The sequence below is a fragment of the Lissotriton vulgaris genome, chromosome 10, assembly GCF_964263255.1.
Source record: "Lissotriton vulgaris chromosome 10, aLisVul1.2, whole genome shotgun sequence".
NCBI classification, from domain to species: domain Eukaryota; kingdom Metazoa; phylum Chordata; class Amphibia; order Caudata; family Salamandridae; genus Lissotriton; species Lissotriton vulgaris.
In genome coordinates this window covers 1109176374-1109198158 of record NC_141698.1, presented here as the reverse complement: position 1 = coordinate 1109198158, position 21785 = coordinate 1109176374, and the positions used below count along the sequence as shown (strand labels likewise).

General features: G+C 44.2%; 1 protein-coding gene across 2 annotated transcripts in view; it reads left to right on the top strand.

The window, feature by feature from the left end:
- LOC147689408 (vomeronasal type-2 receptor 26-like) overlaps nucleotides 1–21458 on the top strand; it is a 96451-nt gene extending 74993 nt beyond the window's left edge. For both annotated transcript variants that reach the window (XM_086940087.1, XM_086940086.1), the window contains exon 3: nucleotides 20551–21458. In XM_086940087.1, the coding sequence (XP_086796213.1) occupies nucleotides 20551–21458 (908 nt within the window). The remainder of the gene's footprint in view (nucleotides 1–20550) is intronic.
- Nucleotides 21459–21785: the final 327 nt, after the last annotated feature.

The following is a 21785-nucleotide window of genomic DNA, read 5'->3' as shown; positions in this document are numbered from 1 at the left end:
GCCTGTTGATTTTAAACACTTTTTGACACATAAGGGAGTGAATGTTTAATGCTTCTTTGCACCTTTACACATTTTTTGGTTTGGTTTTGGACACTTTTTTATTATTTGAATTGAATGACTACCTGTGATGAGAAAAGGGGCATAATCTGGTGAACACATGCAGTTGCCCCGAGGGTGGTGCGCCCGTGAGGTGTCATTCTTTTCTCCACACATTTTTTTCACTCGCTGTAAGTGTGGGCGGATGTCCTGTGTACATGACTGATGCAGACATCATTCAGTGCTCTGCTGTGACTGTCTTGTTGAAGTTTACTGGGAATTTCCCTTATTTTTATGTTGAGAATTTTGGGCGAAATACTTTTTAAAAAACCAACCAATTTTTTTTTAAATAAGTTAGTGGTTTAGCATTGGACTTTGACCGTTTGTCTCTCCATTGCATGAATATGAGTTGTGATATTGAACGCCCTGGGGACAAGGTTTTTGTGATATTGTCAGTGCTTCTCAGCGTGTCAGTGAGGAGACATGTTGCACAAACAACTTGGCGCACACACACCCTACTAGCTCAGCACACACTGTCGGGCAAACAAGGACCTGCGTGACCTGAACCAGATGGGGCCAGGTCTTTCACTGTTCAGGGAAGCTTGTCTGCCTGCGGTCTGCTGGATCCTCAAACCCCGAGCCCGCACAGAGTCGGCACGCTAATGGAACTCATTGGAATCTCACAGAGTTTTCCAGCAACTCCCCAGAATTCTGTGGAGTGAAACTCTGTGAGCTACATCCAGGCCTAATCAACCTAGGACAATGCTTCTGGGTCAATGTAATGTAGAATTGATGTTACTCGGACAGAAAACAGACCTGGACTGTTCTTATAGCCCTGAGGAAGTCAGCAGAATTTTCCCTGAACTCTGAAAGCACTGAACACAATGTCTTTTCTTTCAGGTGATATATTTTGGCAGAAAAAGCCATTGGGAATGTCCAAAGTGGTTTTGTATTATTTTTGCGCTACATTGTTCATTAGTGCTGCGCTGTGTACATTTTTAATCGCAAAGGTGCATGTGTGACTGTTCAAATATCTGTAGTCCAAAACTAGATGATAGGAATGATCTGGTTGGTCACAGGAAATAATGTATTATTTTTTATTGCCGAATTGAAGGCCTAATAATGCCTTGACTCTAATTGTAATAGAATTCCATTACCTTGGCCTTTAGTTTCATATTTTAGTGGGTATTTTGCTTGCAATTGCTGGTTGGGGTGTAGGGATATAACATGATAATGTGAGTTCTTATCCCAGCCTACTTGATTGCAATATAATGGTGGGACTTGTGCAATAGCCCATTCGGCAGCATATGCGTGTTTGTCAATGTCAGGAACAAGAACAGAGAAGGAAGGTATGATGACGTCTACCCCTTGTGGGACTTTTCCAGCAAACTAAGGTGGCCAATCCATTTCAGTTAAGGAAATGTCATAGTTGTTTGTTAAATTTTCCCAGAACGTTATTTTAAGCTCATGCAGTATGCCACCTTTAATTTGATGTCATACAATCTGCTGGGAGGGCTAACCCACTGATCCGGTGTTTCAACTTGAATAAATTCATTAGTTGCTCTCAAAACCAGACACTGTTGAAGATTCTGGCAAACTATTGTGACCTCTGCTACACTGCGGACGTCTTGTTCTGAAGAAACGTTCTCAATATGTATGTCATGTTTAGTCGCAATAACAGAATATGTTCCCCCTTGACCTCTAAAACTTTAGCGGTATATATCCAATACTTTAATTCTATTATTTTCATACATAAGGGCAAACAACAAGGAAGGGTTTTCGGTCTCAAGTACAACAACTCAGCGACTACTTACGTTCATAATCACGAAGAGTGTGATTTCATGTTTCAAGTCCCAGTTATTGTGACATTTAGGTCAGTAACATAGGGACTGCATTAATAATGAATACATTTCCAACTACACCAAATACGAGAAAGTAAGGGGTTGTTCTCTTTTTTGTGGTCCTTGCAGTTTAACACCGGATCCATAAAAAACAAGCCTTTGCACCAACAATTAGAAGGAAAGAAAAGAAAAAAAGACAATATCTGATAAAATAGGTAAGTTATTGCCCAATATTTACCTGAGAAACATTTCCTTTATAAAGATAAGATCACAGAACATTGACAGTTTCTGTTCCTAATCTTATACAGGAAGTACTACTAAAATAAATCCTGAAGTCAATACTTGCAACTTGACAGGAATCCTTTCCCAGAATAACAGGTACATAGTATGAGATCTGTCATATTACAAAAAGTATCTCAAATGCGAACAAGTCTTAAAAGAGTTAAAACATGTAGAAGGATATAATTATACCTATCTATTGACATCATCTTAGATCTTGAGTGTAAAATACTGTCACTTGAACATAAATTGTGGATATGATAGTGAATCCCTTTCTGATAAGTTTTCTCTAACATCAGTACTAGAGTTCTCAGGCAAACCTAACCCTAGGAAAACTTACAAGGTTTGGGGTTCTGTGTCGCACATGAGAGTCGCGTGGATGTTATCCTACTGCTCAGTTCTGGTCCAACCACAAGAGAATCAAAGTAACTTTAATATGTTTATGAATTATGTCTTTTTGGTTGTACATAGGGCAACGTAAACTGAGAACAATGAAAAAAGTATTAGAACAAATAAAACAATGTATGTCATTTATCGTTACAGATATTCAACTATGCAGGGGCCATAAAACTATTGTTTGTGTTTGAGTATTCTGCAAGACAGGTCCTGAGGAAGGCGGTCCATACTGCCGAAACGCGTCGACCTTGCGTACTAATTTGCATTTCCACCTGCGATCCCTCAGACGCAGAATCTAGAATGAATGTAGTATGCATGTTAAGTAAGGGATGTATGTACTTGTGAGAATGTTGATTGTTTTGTATATCGTTTCCCCTGCAGTAAATAGTTTTTTTACTGATGATATTAGAAAATGATGTGTTTTATACTATGTGCTTTTTGATAAAATATATTAACTGATGTGATAAAACGACAAATGAAAAAAAAATTTTGTACTAAGAAATATAACTAAAAAAGAAAAAATATTAAAATGACAAAGTTATAAAAAAACCCTTCCTTGTTGTTTGCCCTTATGTATGAAAATAATAGAATTAAAGTATTGGATATATACCGCTAAAGTTTTAGAGGTCAAGGGGGAACATATTCTGCTAGTGCTTTGCTTTTCCCCTCTTTCCCTGACCTTGAAGTAATAAATAGAGGGGGTCCCATTCTCATGTTAACATGTTTAGTCGCAATACCTACCACTTTCGTCTTTCTGAATTATGTTTTTTGTTGTGAAAGTCTGTCTTCTGTTTTTATGATGATGTCAGTTGAGCGTTTCACTTACACTTTTTGCCTGCAACCCGGACATCACCCTTTCTCCAAACGTTTGTTGGGTGAGTCCTGAAAGGAACACGAAGGGCATGCTTTAGGATACCTATCAGGCTGTTTAAGTGTATCATGGTTATATACATTATGTTTTTAAGTGGGCTCTGGTTGTGGAGATCCTCCCCTTGTTTTTATTCTATCTTTATTTTTTTGTTTATCCTTGTGTATTAAAGACAATTCAGGTGCCTGTTTGATAGTATCTTTTTCTAAATTGTCCTCAAGCTATGGCTTATTAGTTCTGGAGACCACATTTTCTTAACCGATTGATGTATAGATCTCAGCAATAATATTTGCTCATTTGCACACTTTGCCCTTAACAAGGACCTGCGTGAGGCGTTGGTGTACCACCAGTGCTGCTGGCTCTCTTTTAATATTACTTAAAATAATTGAGGAAACTGATAAACTTGGCAATTTTTTTCATCCCCAAGTACAGGGCAGGGACAGCCCCAAATTCATTTTAAATCCGTTTTAGCACTTCAGGCAAAATAGCGATGGATGATGTACCATGTGTTATGGTATATAAGACAGCAACGTTTGTGCCCCCAAGTTGCACAATCCTCCACTGGGGCAACCATACCAAGTGATAGGCACATTGTGAGAATTTTATGTTTGTGTTTGAGTCCCATGTGGGTAAACACTTCTTCAAGTTGATTCGTTTTTTGTGCAATCCAGAACAGAATTTTATCCCATCTAGGGGATACTTTACCCAAAAATTGCGTTGATAGTGAATGGACTAATTGCTGGCACAGCTAAATTTGGTTGTACAGCTTGAACAGCCCTCGCTGACTTAGTAGGTATTGTACCCAATACAAACAATGTTAAGTGTCTATATTATCTAACTAAAGCAATTCACAACAAAAGACTGAGATGTGGGGAAAAATACATGCACTGCAAATTCATCAAAATGATTACCACAATTATTCATCTATCAACAGACTAAATTCATACATTCTTTTATTCAATCATGTCCGGGTGTATTCATCAATTGTTCTGTACACAAATATCTGTTGCTCTATGGTGTCACATGAGAAAACTATAAGACAAAACACTAAACAAAATCTAGAAAACAATTCATCAATCAAGACACAAAAATATACAGTAATGTTAAACAATCCTAAAAAGAACTCTTCTTCTTTCCTTGAATATACAGTGGAGGCTTTGCTATAGATTGTACGCACAATCACAATAGAAGATAGTCCCTTATATTAGTACATATACAGGAAGTGTAGTTATTCTCTTCAATTTCTTAATGATGTGTACTTCATGTTGAATACACTGCTGTTTTGTTTACGCGGACACTTCTTAAAAGAAATGTTGACGTGTTTCGGCTGAATATTTTTGGCTTATTCAGGACCGATGAAAGAAGCACTGCACGAGGTGAACAAACCATGTATCCCAGCCACCGACTGGCCCCCTATCCTGAAGCTCGTGGACCAGATAACAGATCCCCTCAATTGCTGTTGTTACTCAACGTCAAGCCACCGTCCATCCATAACTAATCCGAAACAGCCCAGCGGGCCTACTAATACTGTTGATATGTCTTTTAAGAAGTCTCCACAAATATAACAGCCATGTAGTCAACATCGTGCATACATCATTAAGAAATTTAAGAGAACAACTGCACTTCCTCTGTGTGAACTCCTACATTCCCTGCCTCTTTAGTTTTCCATGCGAGACTTGGCCCAAGCTACTCAAGAAAACCTTACATTAATTTGCACAATAAATTCAGAAGATGCCACAAACATTCCTGTGAGATGTTGGCCTGTCGACTAGTTCTAGTGGCACCTTGCACCTGACTAAACAAACAACCGTTATTGATCATAGGTTTAAGACAATTTTTATTGAAAGCTATCCTAGTGGAGGCTATGGAGAGCAGCCTTCAGGCTAAATCTTGAAGGAGTGTAAAGCAGCTTGGTTTACCAGATTAGAACCGCTTGAAGGACCAAATGAAAGGGGAACCACACAAGGTATATATAAAATATATGTATTTATTACTACCCACTCCCTACTAACCTCTTTATGAGATTAGAGAACAAGATACACAATATCAACACAATAGAACTTCAGTAAATAGCACAATATACAATGGGCTCCAGGGGGAGACCAGACCATATAATAAGAAAGTGGTATAAGCACCACGACTTGACTAGACACAGTGCCTAGAGCACGTAGAATTGCTGGGACCCCAAGGAACCACCCAAGGTAGTGAATTGTCGTTGATTTCAATGGCGATGTGCTGCAAAGTTCTGCTGCCGGGAAGAGTCCAAGAAGATCCAAGCCTGGATCGAAGATGTGAAGAACTTGACAGCAGAGGGGACAGAGTCTCGGTCACTAGCCAGTGACCATGGGCATGATAGACGAATGCCCACCGATGTCGGGTGCTTCAGGTGTGAAGAAGTGAAGCTTGACTCTGCAGTCACGAGGACCAGGAGGTGTCGACGACAATCAGGAGCTGGACTCGGATTGAGCACAACAAGCCTTGGCAACAGCAACCCACGCAGAAAGAGAAAAGATGCAGACCAGCAAGGTCCGGGGGACTCCCCAAGCGATGGAGAGTCAGGGCACGTCTGGAGCAACCAGGGAAGTCCAAGGAAAGTTAGAGTTGCCTTCTCAGGGACCCACCGGTTGATGGACAAGGGATCGCGAAGGAACCTCGAGAGAAAACACAAAGGGCCTGCTCAAGGAACACTCTTGGAGTGTAGGCTGGCAATCTTCGGTGGAATTGCTGCTCGGGATCAGAACTACAAGTAACCCAAAGCTCAGCCTCAGGGGTCACCAGAAAGCTGATGCTTCTGCAAATGGTTGCGGTGTCCAGGTGTTCGGGTTGTACAGTCTCCCGAGGGATACAACCTCAGACTTGCTGAACACACAGATCAACCTCCGAGACCACAGAAACCCACCTCCTTTGTTGCACAGTTCTTCTGAGTCCTCAGGAGCTTCGGAGATGCAAACAGGTCAGATGTGTCTTTGGTGCCTGCCAAGCAGGGGAGTAACTCCTTTACTCCAAGGGAGATTCTTCAGTTATCGTTGTAGATTGTCGAAGTTTCAGGATTGTGTATCAGAGTTTCGTCCAGGTAAATCTAAAGTCCTGTAGTCAGGGGTTCCTACTTTATACCCAAGGAAGGGGTGGGACAAACTCTGGTGACCCACCTATGGGAGGGTCAGGTAAGAGTGGTGACTACTCCCATTTCCTTTGTCCAGTTTCACGCCAAAGCAGGGGCTGGTGGCCTCTGCAACCGGTTTGAGCTGGTCTATGCACAGGGACATCAAATGTGACCACAGTGCAGATATCAAAACACACTTGTAGGGCACCCACCCAGCCCCAATACACTAAAGCCTGTCTGGGAGGTGGTTACACCTCCCGGTGACAGGAAACCTATTTTCCAGGCCACCCCTGCCGGAGTTTCATCCAGCTGCAGGAGCCAAGACTTGTGTCTGTGGCTGCAGCATCCATTTTGTGATGCCAGCGTTCTGTTGAGCTGATACCAGGTGTACCAGTGTAGTCTTGTTTCTCCGCTGCCGGGGAGGTATGATTCCAAGGTGTTTGACACTAAACAGGTTTCCTTGCAGCCTTTCCAAAGTTAGCATTTACTGCAAGGTTATAATGTACTTAGGAGTATATGGTCTAGCTGTATCACAGAACAACCCCCAATAATAGATTCCGAAGGTTGCAGAGGGCCCTGCTCATGCATGGGCATCCTCTCACACAAAGCCCAGCACCCTGCTTTCAGGATTGATAAGGCCTGCAATAGGGGTGACTGATTTATATGTGTAATGATATAAGGTACATATAGGCAACCTATATCTAAGTAAGGAGTGCATTCACCACCTTACACAGGCTGCTGCAGCAGACCTATGACCCTGCTCACAGGCAGGTCGCTCCCCACGCTGCTGCACGACTCTGCCTGCATTGTTTTTGCCTGATCTTGTATTTTTCAAATGTGCCTAACTTGCTTTCTTGCCCAGACTTGTTTTTTATTCCCCTGTGCCTGTACCTGCTTTCTTGCCCAGACTTGTTTTTATTTCCCTGTGCCTGTACTTGGTTTCTTGCCCCGACTTTCTTTTTATTCTCTTGTGCCTGTACTTGCTTTCCGGCCAGAACTTGTTTTTATTCCCCTGTGCTTAACTTGCTCTCTTGCCCAGACTTGTTTTTATTCCTCTGTGCCTGTACTTGTTTTCTTGCCTAAACTTGTTTTTCCTTCCTGTGCCCAGTTCTCTCGCGGCCCGCCCATTTTTCCCGCCGCTGCGTCCCTGCGGCCCGCCCACCTGCAATCCCATTCGCCGCCCCGCTCCCACCTCCCAGCTGCTCCTCCCTCCCACATCCCCTTATATGGAAGCCGCTACGCAGCCGCTACAAGGCAAGCCCGTCTGCGCCCGTCCGAGCCTGGACCGCGCCCAGCGCCATAACCCCTGGCCCCCCCACCCCCCACCACACCAGACTCAGCTACAACGCCGACTCCCTCCACGCTCTCAACACCGGCCGAGACCAACGTTGCAACCTGGCCGCCCCGAAACACACACATGGACCCTTCTCCTGCGGCTGCTGCAGATTCACGTGCAACAGAACCATCAAACCACCAAGAACCAAATCCAACTACCTCCGCTGCATGCTCCTCAACACCCGCTCCGCACGCAAACATGCCAGCGAGCTCTGGGACCTGCTCGACACCACAGGCCCAGACGTAGTCTTCCTGAGCGAGACGTGGTGGAACGACTCCTCTGCACCAGAGATCGCCGTAGCCATCACAGACGGATACAAGATCACCCGAAAGGGCCGTGCCAACGGCATCGGAGGAGGAATAGCCATCGTCCACAAGGTCACCACCCACGCAGACGACTCCCTCAACACCGCCGAACACCTGCACTTCCGGATCCACATCGAATCCAACACCACCCTCAGAGGAACTCTCATCTACAGACCCCCTGGACCCCGGGCCCGCTTCAGCGACTCCATTGCCGACCTCACCAGCACCCACGCACTCGTCTCCACGGAATACATCCTCCTCGGGGACCTGAACTTCCACCTCGAGAACAACAACGACGCCAACTCCTCCACGCTGATTGACAACCTCGCCAACCTCTGCCTCAGACAACTCATCACCGCCCCACCCACGCCGCCGGCCACACGCTGGACACCATCTTCTCCACAAGCACCCACGTCACCTTCGACCACACAACCGAACCCCACTGGGCCGACCACCGCTGCATTCACTTCACCTTCAAAAAACCAACCACGCACTATCGCACCCAACAGCTGTCTCGTCGCTGCTGGAGCAAAGTCACTGATGATCAGCTGATCACCACCCTCTCAAAGAACCCATCCACCGACCCCAACAATGCAGACGCCGCAGCCCGCAACCTCAGACAGTGGATAAACGACTGTGCCAACACCCTCGCCCCACTGAAGAAACCCTCCAACAACCACGCTGGCAATAGAGCAACCTGGTTCACCGACAAGCTCCTGGCCTCTAAGCGCGCATGCTGGAAACTGGAGAACATATGGCTCCACGAACGCACACCGGACAATCACACAGCCCTCAAGGACGCCATCCGCAGACACCACCACCTCATCAGATCAGCCAAGAGATCCTCCTTCAAAGACCACCTGGATAACAACGCACACAACAGCAAAGAGCTCTTCCGCATCGTAAAAGAACTCTCCGACCCCAGCGCCAACACCAACGACATCCCGCCCTCACAGGAACTGTGCGACTCACTGGCCATATTCGTCCACCGCAAGATCGTCGACATCCACGAAAGCTTCAACACCACGACCGACCCGACCACGCCAGACTCCACCCCTCTCCGGAACACCAACAGCACCAACCGCCTGACCTCCTTGTCCAACGTCAACGACATCAAGAAATGCAAGGTCATGAACTCCATCCACTCAGGATCACCGACAGACCCACATATTTAACAAGGCAGATGCAGCCATCGAACCCCAACTTCGGAAGATCATCAACATCTCCTTCGAAACAGCGACATTCCCGGAAAGCTGGAAGCACGCCGAAATCAACGCCCTCCTCAAAAAGCCCACGGTGGACCCCAAGGACCTCAAGAACTTCCGGCCCATCTCCCTGCTCCCATTCCCAGCGAAGGTCATCGAGAAAATTGTCAACATGCAACTGACCCGCCACCTCGAAGACAACAACATCCTAGACCCGCCCCAATCCGGTTTCAGACGAAACCACAGCACCGAGACAGCCCTCATCGGCCCCACAGACGACATCAGGCACCAATTAGACAACAGCGAAACATCTGCCCTCATCCTCCTGGACCTCTCGGCAGCCTTCGTCACGGTCTGCCATCGCACTCTAAAAACACGCCTCCAAGAAGCCGGTATCCAAGAGAAGGCCCTCAACTGGACCACATCCTTCCTCTCCGACAGATCCCAGAGCGTCCGCCACCCACCTTTCCGATCCAAAGCCACCGACATCATCTGCAGTGTCCCCCAGGGCTCCTCCCTCAGGCCGACGCTGTTCAACATCTACATGGCCCCCCTCGCACAAGTGGCCCGCCACCACAACCTCACATCATCTCCTACGCTGACGACACTCAGATCATCCTCTCCCTCACCAAGGACCCATGCACCGCCTAACCAACATCCACGACGGAATGAAGGCCATCGCCGACTGGACGAGGAGCAGCCGTATGAAACTGAACTCGGACAAGACAGAGGTCCTCATTCTCAAACCCAACCCCTCAGCCTGGGACGATTCCTGCTGGCCAACCACTTTGGGGACAGCACCGACACCCACCGACCACGCATGCAATCTTGGAGTCATCCTCGACTCCTCCCTCTCCATGTCCAAACAGGTCAATGCTGTGTCCTCCTCCTGCTACAACACCCTCTGCATGCTCCGCAGGATCTACAAGTGGATCCCGACTGAAACAAGAAGAACGGTGACACAGGTCCTCGTCAGCAGCAGGCTGGACTATGACAATGCACTCTACGCCGGAATCCCAGCCAAACACCTACGACGACTACAGCGCATCCAAAATGCCTCCACCCGACTGATCATCAACCTCCCCCGCCGCAGCCACATCACCCCCCACCTGAGAAACCTACACTGGCTCCCCGTTGACAAGAGGATCACCTTCAAACTCCTCACCCACGCACACAAAGCACTCCACAACGCCAGACCAGCCTACATGAACAGCAGGCTCAGCTTCCACACCCCTCGCCGCCAGCTCAGCTCTGCCAGCCTCGCCCTAGCCGCCATCCCCCGCATCCAACTAACAACCTCAGGCGGCAGATCCTTCTCCTACCTCGCCGTCAAGGCCTGGAACACCCTTCCTTCCCCCCTATTGCAGACTGATGACCTACTCGCCTTCAGAAGACTCCTCAAGTCCAGGCTCTTCGAGTAGTAGCGAAGCTTCCACCCCCCCAAATAGATTGATTGATTGATTGATTGATTGATTGATTGATTGATTGATTGACCTGTTGTGTCATTTTGAGTGGTCTCTCAGGGGTGGCATAATACCTGCTGCAGCCCTTGAGAGGCCTCCGAGGTACCTATTCCCTGGGTATATAGGATACCATATACTAGGTATTTATAAGGGTACCCCAGAATACAATCTGTGGTGTACCTAAAGTACATGCAATCATTTGAGAAAGGAAGCAGCTAGGCTGGGGTCCTGGATAGCAGGGCCCCAGTTAGACTAAAGTAGAAAAACAGTGAAACATCAGCAAAAAGTGGGGGTAACTATAAGAAGCAGATCCTACACTCCTACAACTCCCTTATGAAGGGAGTCTTTTTGGTACACCAGTCAGAAAAGAGCATCCCACCTTTGTGGCTAATGGCTAGGCCCAAGTCCACAACATGTGTCAAACCAAGATCTTTAGCAATTCAATTTTTTTAAACACTTTGGCAGAAATTGGTTCTAATTAGAAAAGAAAAAAAAATCACAACCTCTAAAAGGCACTCTTTGTTTTAGAAAATACCTTACCTGATAGAACTCATTTAAAGTAAAGTTGATCAAACAACCATGTTTTTTAATTTCTCTCTAAAAGGAGGATGACCTTCTCCAGAAGACCTTGGTCTCTCCTCCAATGAGGCCATTGTTGACTCCTCTGCGGTGTGCCACCTGGCAGATGACGGTCCCTGTGACTCTTTCTTTCCTCTTTGTCACCTCCCTTTCTATGCTTCAGCCAGATATGTCTCCCTTTGGTGAGATCGAAAAGGTTCCATTTAAATAAATGAACCCAACCATGCCTGGGCACATTCAACAGTAAGAAGGTACTTGCAGGAGCTCATAATAAAGGCATAGCAAACTGTTGTACACAGTATGAATTAGAGAAGGGAACCTTGCAAGATTCCTTGAGGGTTATGGGACTTCTGAATTTTGAGGCCAATACAGCCCTCAAGAGCTAAATTACTACATCTCTGTAACATTGAAGATGTTTCTCCCAACAGAGTTCCATTTCCAAGAAGCGTGGCAGAAACAAAAAGTAAAATATTGGATAATACAAGTTAGTGAAATGTTATGTACTTTTCATTTATAAAGTGTGAACAAATAACCCCCAAGAGGGTCTCCCAGCGCTAATGCACTCTAAAACAGTACAGCAATACCAAGAGGAATTAGAAGAGCCAAGCTTTGAGAAATTTTTTGAAACAAGCAAAGTCTAGGCAGGCTTGTATGTACAAAGGTAACTTGTTCAAGTGATGGGGGCCAAATAGAAAAAGATCTACACCCATATCTGATGGTACGGATCTGGTGGGATGAAGTAAGAGTTGCCCACTGGAACTGAGGTTGTGCATGGGTATATAAAACGGTACCTTCTCCTGTAGATAGAGTAGTCTGTTTCTAAAGAGGGACTTATTACGAGGCAGAGGAGTTTAAAAAGGGAGCTTTTTTTATCATGAGCCAATGCAAAATTGTCATTGTGGGCTCCGATGGGGAGTGGGAAGGCAAATTGCAGATCAGGCAGCCAGCTGTGGTTTATACCACCTGAAGTTTGGTTAGGAGAGCTTTGTTTGCCGCAATCAAAAGGGCATTTCCATAAGACTGAAGATGTAGCCATTGAAAAGCTCTCCTGAACAGTCACATAATTCCAAAGCAGGACCCAAAGATAGAATGTACTTGTTCTTTCATAAAGTGGGCATCATCTATCCGTAAGCCCAGATTTCTAACTATCTTTTCCGGATCCGGGGCTCGCCCAAGTATCAGCGGCCACAAGTCTACAGACCAAAAAGAGGGAGCTTTACCAAAGATCAGAATTTCAGTCTTTCCTGTGTATAGTTGAAGGCAATTGGAGGATATCCAGAGGGCTAATTTCTTCATACATTCCCTGAAACTGATTTTAGTAGATTCAGGATTTTTCCCCATGGTTATTAAAAGTTGTGTGCTGTCCGCATATGAAATGACTCTGAATGCGCAAGATTTTATTATTTAAGGCCAGGGGTGCCACATAAATATGAAAAAGGGTGTGGCTCAAAGATGAGCCCTGAGGTACCCCGCTGTCGAAGGCCAACCCAGGCCTTTCCCGCCAACACCTACCTCAACCAGTCTTTGGACTAGAATAGAATGTGAGATGCTGTTGAATGCTGCTGATAGATCTAGTCATACCAGCATGGCTGGGTGGCCTTCATCCAGGGGGTTGTATGACATAATATCAACAGACATATTATAGACATACAAAAATATTGACACAAAAATATCGACATCAAAAATATCGAAGTTGTATCTACATAAAGGTAAGTACAAAAATACCGGGAAAAAAATATTGTAGTACAAAAATATTGTTTTTTAAAATATATTGTTAATAATGTAAAAATACATATAAATAAAAAAATTATAGATATAAACATTAAAACATATTTAAAAAAAATAACTAATACAAATACATTTAAAATAAATGTAAAACTCTACATATAAATGAATATATATACTTACTCCACATATTGCATCAGTAGGGAAAGCGTTGGATAGCGTAGGGGTGAAAATTACTATTCCCACTCCAGAGGGTGCAACAGTAGGGAAAGCGCTGGATAGCATAGGGGTAAAAATTACTATTCCCACTCCAGAGGGTGCAACAGTAGGGAAAGCGTTGGATGGCGTAGGGGTAAAAATTGCTATTCCCACTCCAGAGGGTGCAACAGTAGGGAAAGCATTGGATGGCGTAGGGGTAAAAATTACTATTCCCACTCGAGAGGGTGCAACAGTAGGGAAAGTGCTGGATAGCTTAGGGGTAAAAATTACTATTCCCACTCCAGAGGGTGCAACAGTAGGGAAAGCGTTGGATGGCGTAGGGGTAAAAATTGCTATTCCCACTCCAGAGGGCGCAACAGTAGAGAAAGCGCTGGATAGCGTAGGGGTTACAATTACTATTTCCACTCCAGAGGGTGTATCAGTAGGGAAAGCGCTGGATAGCGTAGGGGTAAAAATTACTATTCCCACTCCAGAGGGTGCAACAGTGGGGAAAGCGTTGGATGGCGTAGGGGTAAGAATTACTATTCCCACTCCAGAGGGTGCAACAGTAGGGAAAGTGCTGGATAGATAAAAATAAATATAGGGAATCAATTAGGCTCTATCACAGCCATATCATGGTTGGAAAAAAAGCCTATTTTGATAAAAGAATTGAGGATGCGGCGAATACAAGCAAAGAAATATTCCGCATTGTAAAAGAGTTTATTCCCCCACCTTGATCCTGCCTTCCCACTCCCATACTGAATCATTGGTTTGTCAACTTGCAATCTTCTTTGCTACTAAAATTAAATCCATTCAAGATACTTTTCCCCCTACTAGCTTAGTATCTGCACCTGAGATCAGGCTTCCTCTGTTTCCATCCTTGGTAGCAGAAGGCCCCTCTCTCTCTGAGTTTCCGTCTTTGTCTTTCTCTGCTTCACTTGACCTTTTTACCCAGCTAAAGTCTGGTTCTCCGCAGGATCCCTTCCCCGCAAAATGTCTTGGAAGAGTAGCGCCTGCCATAAATACCTTGCTCAACCCGGTGCTCAATATGTCCTTAAGCACGGGAGTAGTTCCCCAGTTCTGGAAGCATGCCTTGATCCTGCCGCTTGTCAAGAAGCCCAATTTGGAACCATTGGTCCATGCTAACTATAGGCCTATCTCCCTCCTCCCGGCTTTGGCAAAGGTGGTGGAGAAGCACGTGCACGTCTCCCTATCCAACTTCATTGAGAGTAACAATATTTTACACAACACTCATTCGGGTTTCTGTGCCAATATGAGCACGGAGCCCGCTCTTCTTGAAGTCACCGATGCCATTAGGGAAGTACTAGACACTGGAGGAAAGGCCATACTAGTTATGTTGGATCGGTCGGCGGCCTTCGACACCGTTCCCCATGACGGTCTCCTTTCAAGACTCAGTGAGATCGGATTACGGGGAATGGTGTTAAACTGGTTTGAGTCATTTCTGGCCGCTCGCCAGCAAACAGTCTGGGCGCCACCTTTCTCCGCCGACATGCCGCCATTGGAGGCGGGGGTGCCTCAGGATTCCATCTTAAGCCCCACCCTTTTTAACATCTATATGGCCCCTCTGGCAGCAGTGGCGGAGTCGTTTCGTGCCCAGATCGTATCTTATGCTGATGACACCCAGCTCCTCTTTACCTGTACAAAGGGCTCCGTCTTTGACGGTATGCGGATCAGAGGCGGTCTGGGGGCTGTTTTTGACTGGTTTAAACAGCACAGTCTGAAATGTAATTCCGATAAATCGGAACTGCTTTTCTTCGACTGCACTCCAGATCCCAAATGGAAGGCCTGGTGGCCCCCGGATATGTACCCTCCGGCAGATGCTTCTTCCAAGGCAAAGAACCTCGGGTTTCAGATTGACGATGGCCTTTCCTTTGGGCCTCAGATTCTCGGGCTTACAGGGAAATGCTTTGGCATTTTGAAAATGTTAAGAAAATTCCTCCCGATCTTGTCTCTGGAGCATAGAAAGACCACTGTGCAGGCCTTGATAGGCTCACACCTGGATTATGCGAATGTGCTCTATCTGGGACTGCCAACATTTCTTCTTTCGCGCCTTCAGATGGTGCAGAACTCCGCTCCAGCGGAGAGTGAGTGCATCGGAGTTGCTTAAAAAGCTCCACTGGCTTCCTGTTTCAAGACGGATTAATTTCAAGGCACTGACACTTGCCTTTAAGGCGCTCCACCATGTAGGCGTCAGATACATTAGGAAGCGCCTGGCCTTCTATGTGCCTTCTAGAACTCTGAGATCAGCTTCCTTGGCTATGGCTTCTGTTCCTTCCATCAGGCGGGCTAGAATTTGAGGTCGCTCTTTTCGCCACTTGGCACCTCGATGTTGGAACTCTCTGCCCGTCTCTCTAAGGAAAATCAGCAACCTACTGGCTTTTAGGAAGGAGCTGAAGACATGGCTTTTTACCCAGTAATTTTCCTGCTCGCCCTCACATCTGCCCTGGATTTTCTTTCTCGGGTTTTTGTCAAAGCGCCGGGACACTCCTCGGAGTAGCCGTGCGCTATAAAAGATCAGTTTTAACATATCATAACATAGCTTAGGGGTAAAAATTACTATTCCCACTCCAGAGGGTGCAACAGTAGGGAAAGCGTTGGATGGCTTAGGGGTAAAAATTACTATTCCCACTACAGAGGGTGCAACAGTAGGGAAAGCGCTGGATAGCGTAGGGGTTAAGATTACTATTCCCACTCCAGAGGGTGCATCAGTAGGGAAAGCGCTGGATAGCGTAGGGGTAAAAATTACTATTCCCACTCCAGAGGGTGCAACAGTAGGGAAAGCGTTAGATAGCATGGGGGTAAAAATTACTATTCCCACTCCACATGGTGCAACAGTAGAGAAAGCGCTGGATAGCATAGGGGTAAAAATTACTATTCCCACTCCAGAAGGTGCAACAGTAGGGAAAGCGCTGCATAGCGTTGGGGTAAAAATTACTACTCCCACTCCAGAAGGTGCAACAGTAGGGAAAGCGCTGGATAGCGCAGGGGTAAAAATTACTATTTCCACTCCAGAGGGTACAACAGTAGGGAAAGCATTGTATAGCGTGGGGGGTAAACATTACTATTCCCACTTCAGAGGGTGCAACAGTAGGGAAAGCACAGGATAGCAAAGGTATTATATTAACATACTTATCAATTACATATTTAAAAAATATATGTATATATTTTATTTACAAAAATATATTACTAAATACCAAATATTTATAAATAATATTTACTTAAATAACAAAATATTACTTCCCACGCGACTCTCTCTTTAACACAGAACACACTACACATACAAACAAACACAACTAATCAAAATATCAATTAATCAATAATAACAATTATTATTATTAAATTGATGTCATTATACATTTAATAATTAACAAATATTAATTACCAATTAATAATTAATGACCAAATAATAATTAATTAACAAAAAATTCACAATAAGAATATACGATATTTATTAATAAATTATTTATAATTATTATTATAAAATAAATTAAAAAATACTAATTAGCAATTAATTAATTAACAATTAATTGATAATAAATACCAATAAATAAATACAATCCCTTTAATTAATTCAATTTAATTATTCCACACCCTATTCCCCTATAAACACACAACCCTCTACACATAAATAAATCACACCAAAAATGTACTTAATAATAATTCATTACCAAATAATTATTGATTAACAATAACAAAAAAAACAAAATATTAATACATTAAATCTAATTAATTTAATTAACTAATTAATAATAATTAATTATCAATTAAATATTAATTAACAATTAATTATTAATCAATAATATTTGTATTATTATTCATTAATTATATTTACATTACTTCCCACCCTATTGCCCTATAAACCCACAACCCGCTCTGATACTAAAACGTAAAATGTAAACAAAATTACTAATTTCTAAACATACATTAAAAAACATGTTTAACAAACATATAAAATACATATAAAAATACATAACACTAAACAAAATTTAGATGTTAGTAACATCAAAATCTTTGATATCGATATTACTAACTTCGATATTACTTACCTTAAAGTCGATATTCTGTCCTTCGATATTTCTTCACATCGATATTCTGTGCCATCGAAATTAAAACATCGAGATTGTTGTATATCGATATTTTAAACTCGATATTTTGGCTACTCACCCATCCAGGGAGAGTCAAATGGTGTCGAGAATACAACCAGTGCAGTTTCTGAACTATGAAATTCCGGAAAACCAGATTGGAAAAGGTCTAGCAGAGAGTGGGTTTCCAAGAAAGAAATCAGCTGTTTGTTAACAGCAGTCTTCATAATTTTTCTGAGAAAACGATTACGTTATATTGGTCTATAATTTGCAAGGTCTGAAGGATCTTCTGTGTGTTTCTTTACAGTAGGTCTCACCAGCACAGCCTCCCTTTTTGTGGGAATGGCTTCCATATTCAGGGAGTGATTAAACAGATCCCTAATAGTGGGAAGGAGGGCTGCTGCCAAGGTCGCCATGATGTAAGGAGGAGAAGAACCCTTTAGTGAGCCCGCTTTGATATTTTAATCAGGGCCAAGATTTGCTCAGAGGAGACTACATAAATATATTCCAGAAGCGTGGGATGATTAGATAATAAAGAGGCAGGTGAAGCCCTCCATGCCGGTGTGGGACCATTTGACTGGGTGTCATAAAGTTTTGAAATGTGTTCTTCAAAACCATTGGCAATGTCATCACAAAGAGATTGAAAAGCTGGTATAGATTAGGCAGATGTGAAATGTTTGGTAAATTCCGTTACCATATATAATTCCTTTGTCGTGTTTCCGATGTTGTTAATTCTGTTCACTATATGGGACTTTCTAGTTATTTTGATGTTTCTATAGTAAATGCCTGTGGCTGCTTAGTGAGTTTGTCTCCACAAGTTTTAGTGGTTCGCCACTTGCGTTTCAACTTTCTACAGACTGCTTGTTCTGCCGTTGGAGACTCTGAGAACCAGGGAGACATGGCTTCCTAAGTTTTGAAGTGGCTACGCTATTTGGGAGCGATGATTTCTAATGCCTGGGTAAATACTTCCTCAAAATTATTGAGAGCAAGATTAATATCTCTGTGAGCGGTAGGGAAGAGCAGTAAAATGTGAAGTAAAGTTCTGGAGACACCTCCCTCCAGGGTCCGACCTTTCTAGGTGCCACAGTCTTGAGGTTCAGGGATTCTTCTACATGGAGATGAAAATTGAAAGAGAAAGGGTCTGTCCAGTTAGGAGCCATGGGTTATTCGACCTATAGGTTAGCAGAGTTTATGAATATGCGATCCAATGTGAGCCCATCTATGTGTGTTGGGCCTACTATGCTTAGATAGAGGTGTAATGAAATGACATTGTTGCTAAGGTTTATAACGTTCACTTGTGTTTTAGAAAATGTAACACATTTCTTCAGTTTCCATACATATTAGACTTTTATGGTTTATAGTAAGATATTTATCTATTTCAGGGTTTGAATGTTTATAGTGAAAATGTTATTTCATGCAGAAGAGAGATGTGCATTGAGGTATTGTGGAGAAGTCTGGCTCACTGGTTAGAGGAGGCAGACCTGGAAAGCAGAGGTCAGCCCGGGACCAGGGTTCAATTCCCGGCTCGGCGGGGTCTTGAGTCCTAAAATGTCCATGGACTCGACAATTCTCGCTCTGGTGCCTACTCGATTCACGGGTTCACACTCTGCGACTCTGGCCATTAGCTTGCTTAATCTCCACAACGGCCCCTCGCGGCGGGATGCCTGACTTTCACCTTGCGGATACCCTGCCGGGGTTATCTCACAGGGGAATACCAGGACGGGTTCCCTAAGCAAGCGCTTAAAAACCGCTTGGTGATTTGCGCTATATAAATTCCTGTACATTTACATTTACATTTACATTCAAGAATAGGGAGAGGAGTCATTTCAAGATTGGGTATGTACTGCAGTGGAGGGCCTTGTTGTTTTTGAGGCGTATATTATGTCAGGAGATTAGATTGAAAACTGGGATAGTCACATAGTGTAGCAGAAGGGGCAGCATTTTCATACCAGGAGCACCATTAAAATTACACTATGAAGATTTTTTGCAAGCAGGGGCCAGACTAACATTACATGTGCAACTACATGATCCCTTCTCTAAAGACTGATGTAAACTTTTATTACAAACATTCAAATCTGGGTACAATTTTATTGCTTGAGGACTTGCCTCTGTGAAAAGGAGAAACTTCATGTTGCCTGTGTGCATGCCCCCATTACAGACCATTACACACTCATGCATACTTTTTTGTAGTCAGGAAGAGTGTACGCACATTCTACAGACAGTGGCAGCCGGTAAGGTATGGGGTGGTGTGGCGGCTGGGATTTTTGAATAAAAAAAACACATGCCTGATCTTGCCGATGTCTTTACCACATCAAGTGAGTCTCTTCCGGGAATCAGGAAGCACCCATGCTCACCACAGCCAATCACAACACTGCAATGCAGCGTAATGATTGGTAAGCACACAGACTCCCCATAGCCAATCACAACTCTGCAATGCAGCGTTTTGATTGGTCTGAGCGCCGTAGTGTGGAGCTCAGCTAGGGAATGGGGGCATGGTCATGTTCTGCATGCAGAATGTAATGCAGCCTGCATGGCTAACATGCAAAGTTCGCAAGAATGTTTGGCTGGCCCGAGAGGGCTGGTCAAACATTCATGTGCACTTTACAGAGTGCACAACCACTCCTCCTACCCGATGTCAGGGGAGCCCTGCCCCGCCCTTGCCTGAACATACCAAAAAGAAAATGATAATAACTTCAGTTATTATCATTTTATTCTTTTGTTTACACTGCTCCATGAGCAGTGGGGCCATGCTCCTATATCTTAGAGGAGAAGCTGCCAGTCAGTAACTTCAAAAATATTCTGGTACTATTCCTAGGGTTGTAAAGGGTTTTCTAACAAGCTCAAGGGTTGGAGAGTGACCATCGCAAGCTGTTAGTGGTTCCTCAGACTGTCCTCCTGGCAGCCTTTATGGAGATGATTGGTCAATGTGTTTTTGTTGATGAGTTGCAAGGCTCAGAGTGCATATTCCACAGACAGTACATCCGCATACAGGTGCATAGCTAGCCATAGGACAGGTCATAATAACATCACAGTGTCACATACCATTCATCTATATAATTTTTCCCTACTTGAAAGCATCTTCTGTAATACTGAACAATGTTCTTTTCATGCAGATATGCCAAACTGCCTATCATGCCCTGAAGACCAATGGTCCAACCAGAAAAGAGATTCCTGCATTCCACGGGTGGTAGAGTTCCTGTCCTATGAGGATCCTCTGGGAGTTGCCCTAACCTCCTTTACAAGTTTGTCCTTCATCATCACTACAGGAGTGCTTGGAATCTTTATTAAATACAGCAACACACCTCTGGTTAGAGCCAATAATCGTGATCTCAGCTACATCCTCCTCCTCACCCTCATGCTGTGCTTCCTCTGCTGTTTTTTGTTTATTGGACGCCCTTTAAAGACCTCCTGTCTCCTCCGTCAAACTGCCTTTGGGATCATTTTCACTATTGCTGTTTCTTCCATTTTAGCAAAAACTCTCACCGTTATCATTGCCTTCAATGCCACAAAGCCGGGTAGTAAATTCAGAAAGTGGGTGGGCCCACGATTGTCCATCTTTGTGATGCTTGGCTGCTCACTGGGAGAGGTGGTGATCTGCACTGTGTGGCTCCTTCTCTCTGCTCCATTTCCAGACACTGACACCAAATCAGAAACCGGGAAGATGATCCTACAGTGTAACGAAGGTTCTGTCGCTGCGTTCTTTGTTGTGGTTGGTTATGTGGGATTCTTGGCTCTTCTGAGCTTTGTTGTTGCCTCCATAGCTAGAAAGTTACCAGCTACGTTTAATGAGGCCCAGTTTATCACCTTCAGCATGTTGGTGTTCTGCAGTGTCTGGGTCTCCTTCATCCCAGCCTACCTGAGCACCAATGGGAGGTACATGGTGGCCGTGGAGATCTTCGCCATCCTTACTTCCAGCTCTGGACTGCTAGGCTGTATCTTCATCCCTAAAGTCTACATCATCCTCCGTAGGCCTGAGCTGAACACCAAGGACTATCTAATGGGAAAACAAGTAAACACCTGAGACTTATAGCACAATAATGAGTGGCAAATTATCGACTTCCAACAATACCAAGCGCAGAATATTGGATAGCACAGTCTCTTCAATGTAGGTATATATAAGTTTGTGTTTACATTTACTATTCTTAACTCCATATCTATGTATCTTGACAACATGAATATCATCAAGGCACATCGGTGTGGAGGCAAAAATAAAGGGGCTTATTTAAGTAGGTTTTGCGTTGCCCTTTCGCCATGAAAGGGGGCCCAAGGGTGACGCGAAACCTCTGATTAATCAAATCATGCAAGGCCACCTTGCGCAGCCCTGAGTGGCTTGATAAATCCAGAGAAA